The 13,806-nt window shown below is 48.9% G+C and overlaps 4 protein-coding genes across 4 annotated transcripts; 2 read left to right on the forward strand and 2 right to left on the reverse strand.

The window, feature by feature from the left end:
• Positions 1 to 5,866: 5,866 nt before the first annotated feature.
• Positions 5,867 to 7,243, forward strand: N7458_010463 (camp independent regulatory protein; the record flags this gene model as incomplete). The annotated part of the gene is made up of 1 exon (XM_056913845.1): positions 5,867 to 7,243. The coding sequence occupies one exon, from the start codon at positions 5,867 to 5,869 to the stop codon at positions 7,241 to 7,243; it is 1,377 nt and encodes a 458-aa protein (XP_056762694.1).
• A 761-nt stretch (positions 7,244 to 8,004) lies between these two features.
• Positions 8,005 to 8,317, reverse strand: N7458_010464 (uncharacterized protein; the record flags this gene model as incomplete). The annotated part of the gene is made up of 2 exons (XM_056913846.1): positions 8,005 to 8,036; positions 8,074 to 8,317. 2 exons carry the CDS (start codon positions 8,315 to 8,317, stop codon positions 8,005 to 8,007), a joined length of 276 nt encoding a protein of 91 aa, XP_056762695.1.
• A 695-nt stretch (positions 8,318 to 9,012) lies between these two features.
• On the reverse strand, positions 9,013 to 10,257 carry N7458_010465 (uncharacterized protein; the record flags this gene model as incomplete). The annotated part of the gene is given in 3 exon segments (XM_056913847.1): positions 9,013 to 9,360; positions 9,372 to 9,622; positions 9,666 to 10,257. 3 exon segments carry the CDS (start codon positions 10,255 to 10,257, stop codon positions 9,013 to 9,015), a joined length of 1,191 nt encoding a protein of 396 aa, XP_056762696.1.
• A 909-nt stretch (positions 10,258 to 11,166) lies between these two features.
• Positions 11,167 to 11,537, forward strand: N7458_010466 (uncharacterized protein; the record flags this gene model as incomplete). The annotated part of the gene is made up of 2 exons (XM_056913848.1): positions 11,167 to 11,201; positions 11,243 to 11,537. The coding sequence occupies 2 exons, from the start codon at positions 11,167 to 11,169 to the stop codon at positions 11,535 to 11,537; spliced, it is 330 nt and encodes a 109-aa protein (XP_056762697.1).
• Positions 11,538 to 13,806: the final 2,269 nt, after the last annotated feature.

The raw sequence follows: 13,806 nt of genomic DNA on the forward strand, positions 1-13,806 counted from the left end.
GAGCTTCAAACGCAATCGTGTTGATTATTATTTTCAGCATGATGAGTGAGCATAAAGCCATTGGCAAAAAAGAGACAGGGCGAGTGAGAGTCTAAACTCCCCACTCCGCCAGTAATAATAATCAGAGATTCCGCCAGTTGCAAAATCCACACGAACCATGGTCGGCAAGTCTGGTGTCGGCTTGACCCGCAAGGGCCTACTCTATCAGCGGTCCAGGTGATATGCTTAGCGAGCAGTGGAGTCATGATGTTTAAATTGGCCCACTTAATAGGATGAAAAGGACGCAGGCTCGGATGATCGGATACAACTTGAACGGCATGCCCGGCAGCACCGAAGTGAACTTACGGAATTATAAACGGACTAACATTAAACCCAAGTAAATACTGAGTCGCAGTTCGGTCAAGTGCGATTTTCATCGCCTGGCATGGACGAGGCTGGCTGGCGTCGCGGCCCCCTGGTCACCTAATTGGTTTTCGGACCAATCGGCACTAGTCATGGGTCAAAGCCCAGAAATACCAAGAATAAGCCTCTGCTGGAGTTATCCTAAAAGGGAAACGAGCGCGGGAGGGACGGGAGTCCTGTCGACAAGTGGGTTTGAAGGATGATCTCCGCCACTCGCCAGGATAAATCCAAAGCAAGCCAACAGGGAGTGCTGGGGGGTTAGGCATGGAAGCGCCCAGCAACTCGACAGATCTCGCACATGGTACATCATGTAAGGGCGACATGTGGTGAATTGAAGCAAATTGCAATACCTACAGTGGGGGTTGTATTAGTTTTCTACTTTGCGTTAGGATCTGCCTGCGGCACAGTTCGATCGGCCCTCCAGGCCCCTGGACAGTCTAATTCAGTATGTACAGGCATATCATTTGCATCTGAAACAATAATCCATGGCTTTCCAGGATACAGGAGACTATTTACTACAAGCTGCCTCTTGATCAGCTCATGCACGGTTTCAATGTTTATTGAGCAGTTAGAGAGTCTGCTTAGACATGGGGGACCCGGGCCCGGGGGTTGATCAATTCTTAGACCTACAGTAAGTCCCGGGCAGATGTACCTATACAATCCGTATTTATATATATTCTGTCACCACTTGATCTTCCACTTAAGTGGACGTGATTTGCAGCTGGGAATCGTCCTCGGTTAACTCAAGCAAAGTCGTGCGACACTGTCTACCCCATTGACCTGGTCGATGGAAGTTCCAGTCGCTTTGATGATGGCAGGTTACACCAGTCGGCACCATGTGAGACATCTGATGCAGGCCATGGTCGATCCGGCATGAAGCTTGAGTAACTAAGTAGAGCAGCGGTGACCCATATTAAGCTCTCGTGTTTCTGTTGACTTTAGCTATAAGCAACACATCGCGACGTCTATAAGAGGTGCCCAGCCAGGCTTCAACAATAGAGCAACCGTTATTCTCTGCCTAGAATGTATATACGTAACCCGCTCAGCCAAGCCAGGATCAGCTGCCAGAGAAGACCGGTCTTTGAACCCTATTATAGTGTTTTCCTTGTGCAACAGTCTGCTGGCGATACGCTTTCACAACTGGTCTTTTTAAGAGCCGGTCCGTGCGTAAGCTCATCCTTGAATTGACGAGCTTCAGCTGTGCATACATATTCTGAATCCAGAAGGGCCATTCATTTGCAGCCAAGATTTTTGACTTTGGCTGACAGCCTCGCGCCCTTCGACGTAAGTGTACTGGAAGCTTCGGTTAAGCGGCTCCTCGATTGGTCGCTCATGTCTTGGATGTTCTTTGTCATGCTTGGTGGCATCCACATATCGTATTGGGGGGCGGGCCACCTGCAGGGTGGTCCATAGTGCCCGCAGGATTGGCAGCGGGAGAATTGTCCATCTTTTAACCTTATCGTTGAGTCAAAGAATGTCAGCGCCCACGGTTTCAGCCCAACTAATATAGCTCATAATCAAGTCAAAAAGGATGAATTCGAACGGAAGGTGATGAATAACTATGGAAGGGGGCTATGTAATTCCGTATGGGGCTCTAGGTTTCCTTACTGACACTGTTCGAAGAGCGCGGCCCCCTTTAGCCGAAATCAAAGCCATCGGTCAAGGCTACAACTGTAATTCAGTATGTACAGTATGTACTGTATCTACTGATGATCCCTTTAACTTTGTATGCGAAGAACCTAATCCCGATCACACCCATACAGTATGACGTGGCCTGTTAGCTTTTGGCTGTGCATCCTACATGAATAATATGTCGCAGCATGGATGATCTGCCCCAGACAAGGGAGCCCTAGATTTGAATGATTCATGAAAGGAAGGAGTAAGAACATCGCAAAGTACGCACATGATGCACAGTAATAATTGACTGAAGAAGCAACTACGGAGTTGTTTTCATTTATTTGAATTTAATATGAGCTATTCTTGTTGGTTCTGCTTATTTTCTAATTGGGGAATTTTAAGTTCAGTTGACAAGCTTTGCGGTCAGCGACAGTTCAAATCTAAACCTTGGCCGCGTCACTAGATACGAGTACGAGTCACGAGTGCAAAATGGCCACTGTGGCTTTTCCCCTCCCCGATCCCCCGATAAACACTAAAGAAAGTTATTTCCGAGGTGGCTTCTTGGCTAGAACCACCGTTGTGTTTGCTGGGAGGCTCAGGCCGACGGAGCCGCTCATTCCGGTTCCTGCTGGAAAGACAAGGGCGGAGTAGGTTACTAGGTACGGCCGTAGAATGTATGGAGTACGGAGGTACGGAAGAGTCCTCCTCGCGCAAGGACTCCCGTTACAGTATGTATTGGTAATTAATAATCCTGGCATAATAGTTAATAATCGCCGGGGGGGGGGATCGATCGGATTCTGTGGTCGTGTTGGCGCCAAATCCCGATACAGTTACTTGTTATAGCCATTTAGCCAAGTATAGGTTTAATGGTCTGACCTGCCACTATTTTTTTCTGACCTCTGCTGAGTGGCTGCTCGACTATAATTTCTTCTTCTGTCGAGCTGTTCGTGATGATAGGCGTCATTCCCGACCACAGATAAGTTTATCCCCAGGATCAAAACGAGAGTCGCTCTTGCCTGAACCATGGTCAAGACAAGAAGGTTAAAATTACGAAATCCGAAGTCCGTGTGGTAGAAATAATTACCGCGCATTAAAAAATGTAACAACACCTTAAAAGTTAGTGCCTGAGTAGGCACTGTTCAATTCGATTTAGCGCGACACACCCAAGGCTGATGAGAACTGTACGAGAATTGAACGAAGAATGTTACTTCTGAGCGCATTCTAATTAAATTATCAATCTATAAGAAATCAAGTATTGCCTCTCGCGGTCTAGTCCAGATGCCAAGCATCAGCGTGCAATCAATCGGCCAGCTGAAAATGGACCAGGGTGGGTGCGGCCTCTCTAAGCGAGCATAAAGTTCAGCGCCAGCCTCCTCGTGTCTGATTAAGCTTAAGCTTCCGAGCACCGCGCACTAACCACCTATTTTTTTTTTTGGTTTCTTTTTATTATTGTTATTTAATTATTTTTATTTTTTATCTCCTGCGATCAGAGCGCCACCTTCAGAATACATCCGACATAGATCACTTTACGGGGGTCGTACACCATAGGGTTTCTATTGGAGCCTAACCAGTCACATTGTCGTATTTCGGCATCTCAAAAATTCAAATGATTCGTGTTTACTTCCTTTTGATCTAGCCCTTCACATGTCATGTCAGGAATGAGGGCTGCCTTGCGAAGGGGTAACAATAATAATAAGAAGAAGAAGAAGAAGAAGCCAAGGGCTCACAAATAACCTTACTGCGCTTTTCCCTTCCCGTTTACCCTTCCTTCTCCTTCCCCCTCTCCCCACCTCCTAGCTCCACTTCATCCTTGGTCAAGCCACCGTAAGCTCAGCCAAGGCCTTTCCAAGAACCTCCAAGACCACTCCTAGATTGGCAACCCTTTCGGGCTGTGGGCCTCGGCCAGAACAAACAGGACAAGATGAAGATGTCTTGGTTGGACGCCAATGAACTGATCGCATCAAGACTTTCTTTTGAGTAGGATCTGTCTTACCATATTTTCATCAGATAACGTGTTAACTAGTTAACTACTGTAGCATGGGACACCTGATGACTCATCCGTCTTCAGTCGATCAGAATAATCTTGATGATTATATCCGCGCTAGACTCGATTACTGTAATACATAACAGTTGTATCTATTTGTCGAGGTGGAATTTGATGTAGTCATCAGCTGTTGAGAATCCAAGATTTCCAGTTCTATCTACATGGAATGATAGGCCATAGTAGTCGCTCCTGCTGTCGGAGTTTGTTCTGGTCACGATCCAGTGTGACCAGACATCATCATCCGTGCCACTGCCACACTGACTTTGCCACAACCATAAACTGGCCAACACTCAAATCCAACCAGCCTTGATGACCCAGACCTGGATCCAAGGTTCTCATGCATAAAATAGGAGTCATGCGATAACCTTATGGATTTCAAATCAATCTCTTTCCTTGTCCATGTGCAATTTTTAATTTTTTTTTTTAATTTCTTTTTTTCTGGGTTCTCAATTTTTCTCCCTTTTTAGGCATTTCGTTCCCAGTTTTGCGCTCGCTGGATCACATCTTCGATCGTCATTCGCTCCATCTCCCAAGCTTAGTTGGGTGTCCCCACCCAACCTTGTTTCCGAAGAGGCTATTGTATTACGAATGGTTTTCCTTTTTCCATTTTACATTTACCTCTTTCATACAAGGCCCCCCATGCGATAAAATTTAATTTGATTTGAATTAAGCTTCCTATTTAAAGATTGTCATAACCCTGGAAGCCTGATGATACCACCGTATCCAGTACTCCGTCCTCCCATCCACAATCCCACATAAGTAATGTATAATGTATTATTACATACTGTAGGATTTATGCTCCTGATTCAAACTTAGTCTTTCGTTAGTCAGGCAGTTTCTCATTCTCATTCGGTCGCCCATTCTTGGAATCTCGGCGTTTAGCAAGCTCCGTCCGATCTTGGCTCGGTCCCTGCAACTGCCTCCCTTATTTAACCTTCTTTTAATGATTCTTCATGGGTCTGTTCCTTTATAGGGTTCCAAGCAACCCCAACTCCCGCGCGAGGCGGTTTTACAAGAAGAAAGATTTCTCCTCTCCCATGCCCTTCCTTCTCAACCATTCCCTCACGGAGTCCCCCACCCAAGGACTCTATCAACTAGTCTCAAAGGTTCCCAACTCCTTCGGATCTCGTATCTCCTACGGCGCGCCGAGACACTGAGGGCCTAAACCCACATCCTGCCAACCTTGTGGGGTCGAAACTCCAAAGAAAGTTAAGAAGTGAGTCTTGTCCCCACTCCAACTGGACTCTGCCTCTTCTTTCCCTTTGACCGTGTTCCTGCCGGCATTCTTTACGCCCGCTACATCCCACTCGCCCCACAACAAATCTCTGCAGGCGCTCAGCCTTTTTCCCTATCCCCATTTTCCAAAACGAAGTCAAAAAAAAAAAGGATTATTTAAAAAAATTTTGATTGAAAAAAAGAGATACCAAAAAAACTCCCAAAATTACGTCTTACCATTCCATATTTGGGGGTGACGTAAAAAAGCTCGGCCTTTATCCTACCCCATACCTCTGATATCTTTCTTTATATGCTTGGGTCTCTCCACCTTATCTCGTTTTACCTTTTTATACTTCTTTTTCTCTCTCTTCTCCTCGCCTTCCCCCCTCATACACACGCCTTTCACCCCTTTCTCACTCCACATTCTAATCAAGATTCACCCGTCCGCTGCAGATCTTATCTCAATCCCCTGATCTCTCCAGCATCGGACATCGCCAACACGCCTCCACCACTGACAGCGAAGTCGTCGACTCATCCGCCATATTATCAAAGTTTCCCACCCGGGTTATCGGTAACTCGCGAGGTCAGATGGAGACATACTACGGACACGTCCGCACTCCAGCGGACGCTATCATTCTTTTCGAGGCTTGTCGGATTGGTCTGCTGCCACGAGTACAACGTCGGCTATCAGAGAAGGAGCGACAGTCGATTCGCTCGGGCTCAGTATTCGTCTGGGATGAGAGGGAAGCGGGTATGCGACGATGGACGGACGGCAAATCATGGAGTGCGAGTCGAGTCTCGGGCAGCTTTTTGACGTATCGTGAGATGGAAGGCAAGCGAGGTGGAGGTGCAGTGCCTCAGACCTCAGTATCACGACCTGGGAAGACGCCAGAGAGCAGAGGTAGCGACGATGATCGAGGTGACGGAACGGACGAAGGCCCCGATGGATACCGGTATAAGCCCGACGGTCTCATGAAGCAATCCTTCAGTATCACCACATCTACAGGCCAGCACCTCCACCTGATCAGCTACTACTCTCGCTCTCACCCATCCGCTGCCAATCTCCAACAACCAACGACTGACCCCGCTCTCCGACATGTTCGACCACAGAAAGGTCTGTACCCTGAGTCGACTGTGAACGATCAGCAGAACCTGCCAGTGGTGACCCGAGGACCCATGCCTGGCGCTGCCGCCTACCCCATCACACCTCATCCCATGGGCGGTTTCCCCCGGACGAATCCCGGCCACAGCCAGGCTTATACTCAACTCCATCACCCCTGGCCTCCTACCCCGTTGGCCACTCCACCCACGGTTGCAGTGCCATACCCGGGTGCCTATCTTCCCCCTGTGGCTGCAGCGAACGGGCCACCATACGGGCCTCCCCAGCACCAGCCGCCACCTCACCTTCAACAACCCTCGCATGGTCTGCCGCCGCCGCCTCATGGAGGGGCAGGCCCCTTTGATCGATCCGGCCATCACGAGCCTGCGCTGCCACCCGCAGGCCCGCCATCAGCAGGGGCGCCAGCGTACCCAGGGCGATCGCCACGATCTCTGCACCATCCACCACCGGAGCAGAGAAGCCCTCGCATCTACGGACAAGCCATCTCAGATCCGCGCATGGCTTCACCGAGAAACCCTCCAGGGTCGATCATGCAGCCCAACGGAGTAACACATAGCCCGCAGCTGCCTAAACAGACCCCACCTACGACAGTACGACAACTTGGACCTATTGGCACGCCTCCCAAGCCCGAACCAGGCCCTGTGCCTGGCATCGGGTCCCTCATGAGCGGCACCTCGCTTGCCCCGATCACTTCGGCGGGACCTCTTGCAAATGGGCCTGGAAGCCCGCCTGGTGCCCGGCCTCCTGTTCCCGGCGATGGACCACGGGACATCCCCAACGACAAGATCGGGTTCGGAGGAGAGGATGTGAGAGCTCTTCGCCAGCTAGACCGGGTGTTCATCTGATCGGGCCCTCAAGTCTCCAAAAATTAAGACTGCCATGTCTGCCTAGAAAGACATGGTATTTCACTTTCCCCCAAGGAACTATACACGTCTCCAGCCAACCTTACCTCAAACCCGATTATCCTCGACCCTCCTCGAACCTCCTCTTTTCACGATTCCAAATTGATTCCTCGCACACTAGACTGACTGGTTAAGTCTATGTTTTTATGGGAGCCAGGCGTTCTGATTTTCATGCGATATCCACATATGTTTTTTGCTGGGTTTCGTTTATCATACCGGTCGCTCTTAGCATTTTTCTCTGCATGGGTCGGGGTGGCTATCTGCATTTATTTTCTATTCTTGTGAATTATATTGTTTACCCTGTCGTGTGTGTGATCTGGTCAGCGGCTCTTTGGGTTTATGGGCCTTGTCATCCATATTGTTATGCATTGGGGTCGGATCGGTCTACACGGATGGGACATTTTGGGCTTCGGGTTCTATCTAGTCTATCCAATGGACTTGCTTTGATATCCAGTTTTGTTTCTAAATTTCCAATTGTAGATGTAGTTACATGTCTGAACGGATATTGGATTAGGCTCAATTGGCCACTGCTGTTAGATAACCTTAACAACTCGATGGGGTGCTAATGGGGAGTGATAGAGTCACTTGCACCTTCGACTCAGCATGACACGGAAACTATGTGAGAGGATACAGTGAAGAGGAGAGACACGTAGACACATTATCAAAAGCTAGAACGTAATCCCTCAAGTCTGAAATTCACTAATCTAGATAATACCCTTCAGTGTCCGATTTCGTCCTAGACTCATTTGTAGACCCTCGAATATTCCGCATACTTTCCTCAACTTTCTTCTTCTCGAGCTTCTTCTTCCTTTCTTCGGCTGACTCGCTGATGGTTGGTTTTATAGAGCGCGAAGGCGTTCGTGAAATGTTAGAATGTGGACGGGGTTCAGCGGCTACTCGATGTTTCCCACCCTGCTTGTCCGAACTGGCCGAGTGTTCATGGAGTATGCGGGCGACACGACTGCCTTCCGGTGTCAAAGACAGTGCGGTGTTACCGGTTGAGTCGATTATGTTCATGTTGACGTTGTGGTGGAGAAGAATTTCAACAATTGAGCTTTGCCCACACTCGACAGCTATCATCAACGCTGTCTGTCTCACCTCGGCGATTCTGGGCATTCGGGTCTGATCCATGCTCCAGCAAAGTCATGACAATCTCATCACGACCACGGCATCCTGTAACATTAATGGCGTGAGCGTATTCCTAATTTCCTCCTCGATATTGGCACGCCGTTCAATTAGAAGTCTGACGAGCGCTGCATCGAAATCCCGGCTGATTGCCTCCCCGAGGAGGGTACGGCCAAGGTCGTCTACCTGGTTGATGTCGGCACCATGTTCAACCAGAATCTTCACGACTTCGTTGGGACCGAGTTCTGTCGCTAATGACAATGGCGTGTTGTCCCACTCATCGGTACTATTTAGTGAGGCACTGCTCTCTATCAGAAGTCGAGCAATCTCTTCGTGGCCGTGTTTGGCTGCACACAGCAAGGGTTCGACCCCCACCAAGAAGATCCCAATCGGGATGTGCACCAGCAGAAAGTATTAGCTCTATGATAGCCAAATTCCCTTTTTCCACAGCCATTTCCAGCGGCATTCTATTTAGGGGAGCGTGATAAATATTTGGCTCAGCCCCTTCGTCGAGCGAAAAGCGACTGCAGCCTCATATTCCTTAGAAATAGCCCAGCATAGAGGAGCCCATCCCGCAGGGTCTGATTTTAAGACCCACTTATTAACAACATCTCTTTGGCAACAGAGGTCAGACCAAGCTCTATCGCCTTGCGGACGATGTCAACAAAGTCTGCCAATGGGAGTGTGGCAATGTGCTGCATTGACTGAAGCTGCATTTCGGGGAAGCCCGCTCGAATTTCTTCGAAGACCGTACGAGCAGGTAGCGCATAGGAAATATCATTTAATTCGGACCCAGCAACAATAATGCCGAATGTGGAATGAACAACCCGCAAACTGACGGCGAAGCCGTTGTCCATACCGGGTCTCTCAAGCTCACCACTGCCAATAGCTCTCTGTTGGGGAACCATTCTGTTATCCGGCAAGCATCCACAAGTCTATCGCCCACGGTGATGGGGTTCATCACAAGGTCAGTTGGTCGAAGCTTTAGAAGAGCCCAGTCTGCACCCTGCGAGAAAAAGTTGGATCGTGATTGACTTGGAATGGAGCCTAGTACGAGTCCCTGGCGAGTCCTGGGATCGTCGACGAAGGCGAAGTCGGATTCAAGCGTGAAGGATTCGGCAGTGTCAGGGCAACTGATGATGTCTGTCGTCTCGCTATCATTGTCACTCAAATAGATCCCATCTTCGTCTGATAATTCTTCCATGGAATGTGCCAATGAAAGGTTGAGCCACAGTCAGACCATAGATGTCTGTATCAATCTTGATACTACCTCCTAAGGTTGCAATTCGAGTGGAGATTCCGTCCTGATTCCCAACATAGAAACGCATCCCAGGCATTACCAGGGAATAAGACTCATTATGACCTTCGCTAACGGATGCACCCATGGTTGTTGAAACTTTGCTCTTGTAACCATATACCCGAAATCCCCAGGTGCGGGCGACCTCGCCGTGCCCTTCAATCAACTTGACAGCATTCTTGGCGACCTCATTTCCGCAGATGAAAATCACAGCTGGATGCGATGAGTGCCACTCTTGGCCAATCATCCAACAACACACACTGTAAGGCGTCTGTTTTTTGAAGCCTTTGAAGATCACTTTTGTGTTGTGTTGGAGAAGAGGCTTGATTGCCCTGGAATAGAGAGACTCGCTCCATTCGTAATTTACTGGCCCGATTGGGTTCCAGGCGGATTCATGATTGAATTCCCACGATAGCTTCTGTTCGACAGATGCTCTTCTGTTGCCGAGATTGTCCCAGAACGTGGGCTTGACGGACGGAGACCCGGGATCCAGAAGTCGACTGAAATGTGTTGCAGGTCGGGGCCTTGTTGTCATTTGCTATTGGTCTAACCAGTACTCCTTACAGCCAGAGATTATAGGTTTGAATCGAAGTCTTGCTGACGAGCAAAATTCAAGAGTAAGAGGTGGTGTTCTCCAGGTCGTGTTCTTGCGGTGTGATGTGAGGCTAACCCCCAGCCGGTTTACAACTCATCACACTCAGCCACGCCAGCCAACACTGCGCACGAATTGAATCATGACGATCATGCGGGGAGGGTCGCATTTTCACCCGGGTAGCTGAGACCTCAGCAGAACTACATTGATAGAGCTGCCTGCTCCTACTTGTGTCCTTGTTTCAGTCATACGACATGTTTAATTGAGAACCCGCCCTTTGACTAAGAGACATGGCCGCGATACAGGCATCCTCGCCGTCTGACCTGTCTACAATTGATCTCGACCGACGATGTGGAGGGTGTCTTAAAAAGTGCACTACCGCAAAATCTATGGACTCTCTCCCCAGAAGAAGCTCAAGAATCATCAAACGCGCTCTTGGAATACATACTACAGGAGCTAACTCGTCGGAAGCTCACAGTCTGAATCTGAACACTCATCAAGACATTTACATATTTCACGAAGCCAGAATTGACTGCTCACCTCGAAGACAGTTATCCCAACCTTGGTCCATCCATTCGAGCTATTGAGCTCGCACTCCGGATTTGGCTCTTTCTACCCCTAGACGACTGGGGAAGCAGAGAGACACTTGAGAAGTACACCTATTCAATATTTCCAAGATCTGATTCTTTACCCGAATACTCCCACATTTGCTCTGAATTTCAATGTTTTGAATCTTGATCAGATTAGTGGATTTAGCATTGTCTGGACGGAGAGCCTTCATGATCATCTTTCCTTAAGCATAGATGAAACGGAGAAGGAATTAAAGGATTTTTCACTGGGCATTCTTTCTCCATGGATATGAAAAGCGCAAAGACCGGTATGAGCCTGTTTGTCTGAGATATCTCTTTCATCCTCTGACCATTCTCAGACCCGTCTTTCCACCAGAGTTCCTCGAAGAAACTGCCCGTACATTATCACTGTTGATCCCGTCATCCAATCTGAAATGTCAACGATGGATCCGCAAGGCTCGCAGGCAGGATGATATTGATCTGGAAGCAGCATATTTGCCTCCCACATCACGAGATCTTGCCTATTTCCCGTACTGGGGTCGAAAGCTCATGGAGATGCGAGACGAATATGAGCGGACGGAACCGACGACGATGCGGCAATGGATCTTGGACAACCGAAGCCCAACCAACATTATACGTTCTGGATTGCTGTGATTGCACTGTTTCTGGCATTAGTTTTTGGATTGATTCAATCGGTAACGGGGATTATTCAGGCTATGCACACCAGTTGACAGGGGCGAAGGTGGTTCTGGTTTTCTCATACCTCGTTTGTATCATTCCTTAGCTGCATACTGTAAAATTACTGTGTTTTGTGCAGCTGAAGGTATCTCGAACGCCCTTGGTTAGTCTCGCGTTAGCTTGAGCAGCCGTTTTCTCGGCGGATTGTGCTTCGGTCTAGATTGTGAGGAGAGCTCTACGGCTCAGTCTCTTTGATTCTCGTGAACAGATATGCCGCGGAGAAGACCGTCAACAATATCTCCTCCCTCACTAGTCCCCCCCCTGAATCTTATTCTGTAGTCACTTCATATACCTAGCTTGAATAACTTGAGGTAGTCTAGCGAATAGCGACGTTGAGCCGCAGAATCACGTCTTATCAAACCTGATTTTCGGGTCCTGATAAGGCAATCGGTCACTTTCCCCTGACGGCCCCGCCGAGATGCACCTGCAGCAATTCCGAGGAGATGGTCGTGCAATCCTTCTTTTCTTTTTTCCATCCCAAGAACAAAGTCAACTAGTCAACAATCCCCTTTCCTCCCCCTAGCCGCTAGTCGTCTGCACATTCCTCGTCGCTTCCGAAACACCGGGTCAGGTAGACGGACATGATAGATATTTTAGACACTTGCCTCCATCGATCCTCGATCGACCCGTCGATCATTGTTATGAGGCAACTAAAGATCACCAATAGACCCAATCAATCGGAACATCATCTGTCACCCCAACGCCCGGAATGCGCCATTTACCTCCAGGTCAAAAAAAAAGCAAGCCGTCCCGAGCTGTCGGGTCGGGGAAGTGGCACAGAACAACTCATTGTCGGGAAACGAGTTGTAGTTGCGTGATTGGAGTGGTAGATTTTCTGCGCTACCGTTAGTCAATGGTGGCACGCACGTCGATGATCACCTATTATCCACATATCGGAACGCACCTGTCAACCCTAAGCTACGCTATTTACTTAAGAAAGAACTAACAAATTCCTTAATATCGATAATCAATGCACCTGTCGCCGATCTCTATGGCTAGGGAGGTGCCTAGAGTCAAGTCTTGACGGGGAAACAATGGAACTCGGTTATATCTTTCCTGCAGCACTTCATGACCCAAGGAACTAGACCCGTGAACTAGTGTTTTGTCTCGCGATTCTTGCCATCGAGATGGTGCTTTGCATCATCCTATTGGTCTCATTTCAGTAGTTCATGATCCAATACGACAGGCAAAGTCGGCCGAGGGCAGATCCGACAAGGATGGCGAGTTGATGGCTCAGTTTGGGAATGTGGTCGATTATAGTGTGGTAGATAGAGAGGACGTCATCCCGAGAAAGAGAAATATATACGAAGGACCAGGCAGCAGAAGAATACGACAATGCCGTGAATCTGAGGCCATGGCAAAGATATTTAAGGAACGCGGTCACATCCGACTGCCAAGGGCCACTATATGTGTAGCACACCAGTAAATGAAGCAATATCAATACCAAGCTCTGTGATCTTGAAACCGTGTCTAGGCTTATCTAGTTTCATGCATGTAATGCCTCAAGTGTATGGCTCCTCACTAAACCCATGTAAGCCCATCCTAATCGAGTAATCCGTCGACTGGACAAACCAAGATACCGGGACTACAAGCATCATGCTATATCCGCGGAAGAATGTTCCTTGGACTTTTCTTACTTTTCCCTGAGCGGCAAAAGCCTCATAGCTGGCAGATGACCAGGACGACAACCCTTCAGCCGCCACCACCGAACAAATTCTCCCACTGGCAGGATGACCCCTCCACCGTAACGGGCTGCTACCAAGCTGGCCGTCACAGCCACGAACGGCTCCGTCGTTACCCACTTCAACACCAATCCCCAAATGACCCATCACCAAAAAGCTCCGGAAATCGGAATGGGTCGCCGAAGGCCTCGAGCGGGGTCGTAGGTGCGCCCATGTCGCACGACCTCCGGCGTCGTGGGCTTCTTCGTTTTTTTCCCTTCTTCCTCGTTTTCTTTAGTTCCTGCCTTTGGGGGCCATCTTGAGAATCGTGATTGAAATGGGGATGAGTTCGTGATGACCGAACAGAGCCGACCATCGCCGTTTGGCTGGTGGGGGGCCACTGGGGGGAGAGATGGAGTGTGAGTGGAGACGGGCAGGCTGGATCATGGACGACAAGAGCAAAATCTAACGAGGGATGTACGCTTTAGGGTAGATCGTAATGATCGCCGGGCTCTTGGCGCCCG

The sequence above is a fragment of the Penicillium daleae genome (genome assembly GCF_028827525.1).
Source record: "Penicillium daleae strain IBT 16125 chromosome Unknown utg000008l_segment0_segment0, whole genome shotgun sequence".
In the NCBI taxonomy this organism is placed as follows: domain Eukaryota; kingdom Fungi; phylum Ascomycota; class Eurotiomycetes; order Eurotiales; family Aspergillaceae; genus Penicillium; species Penicillium daleae.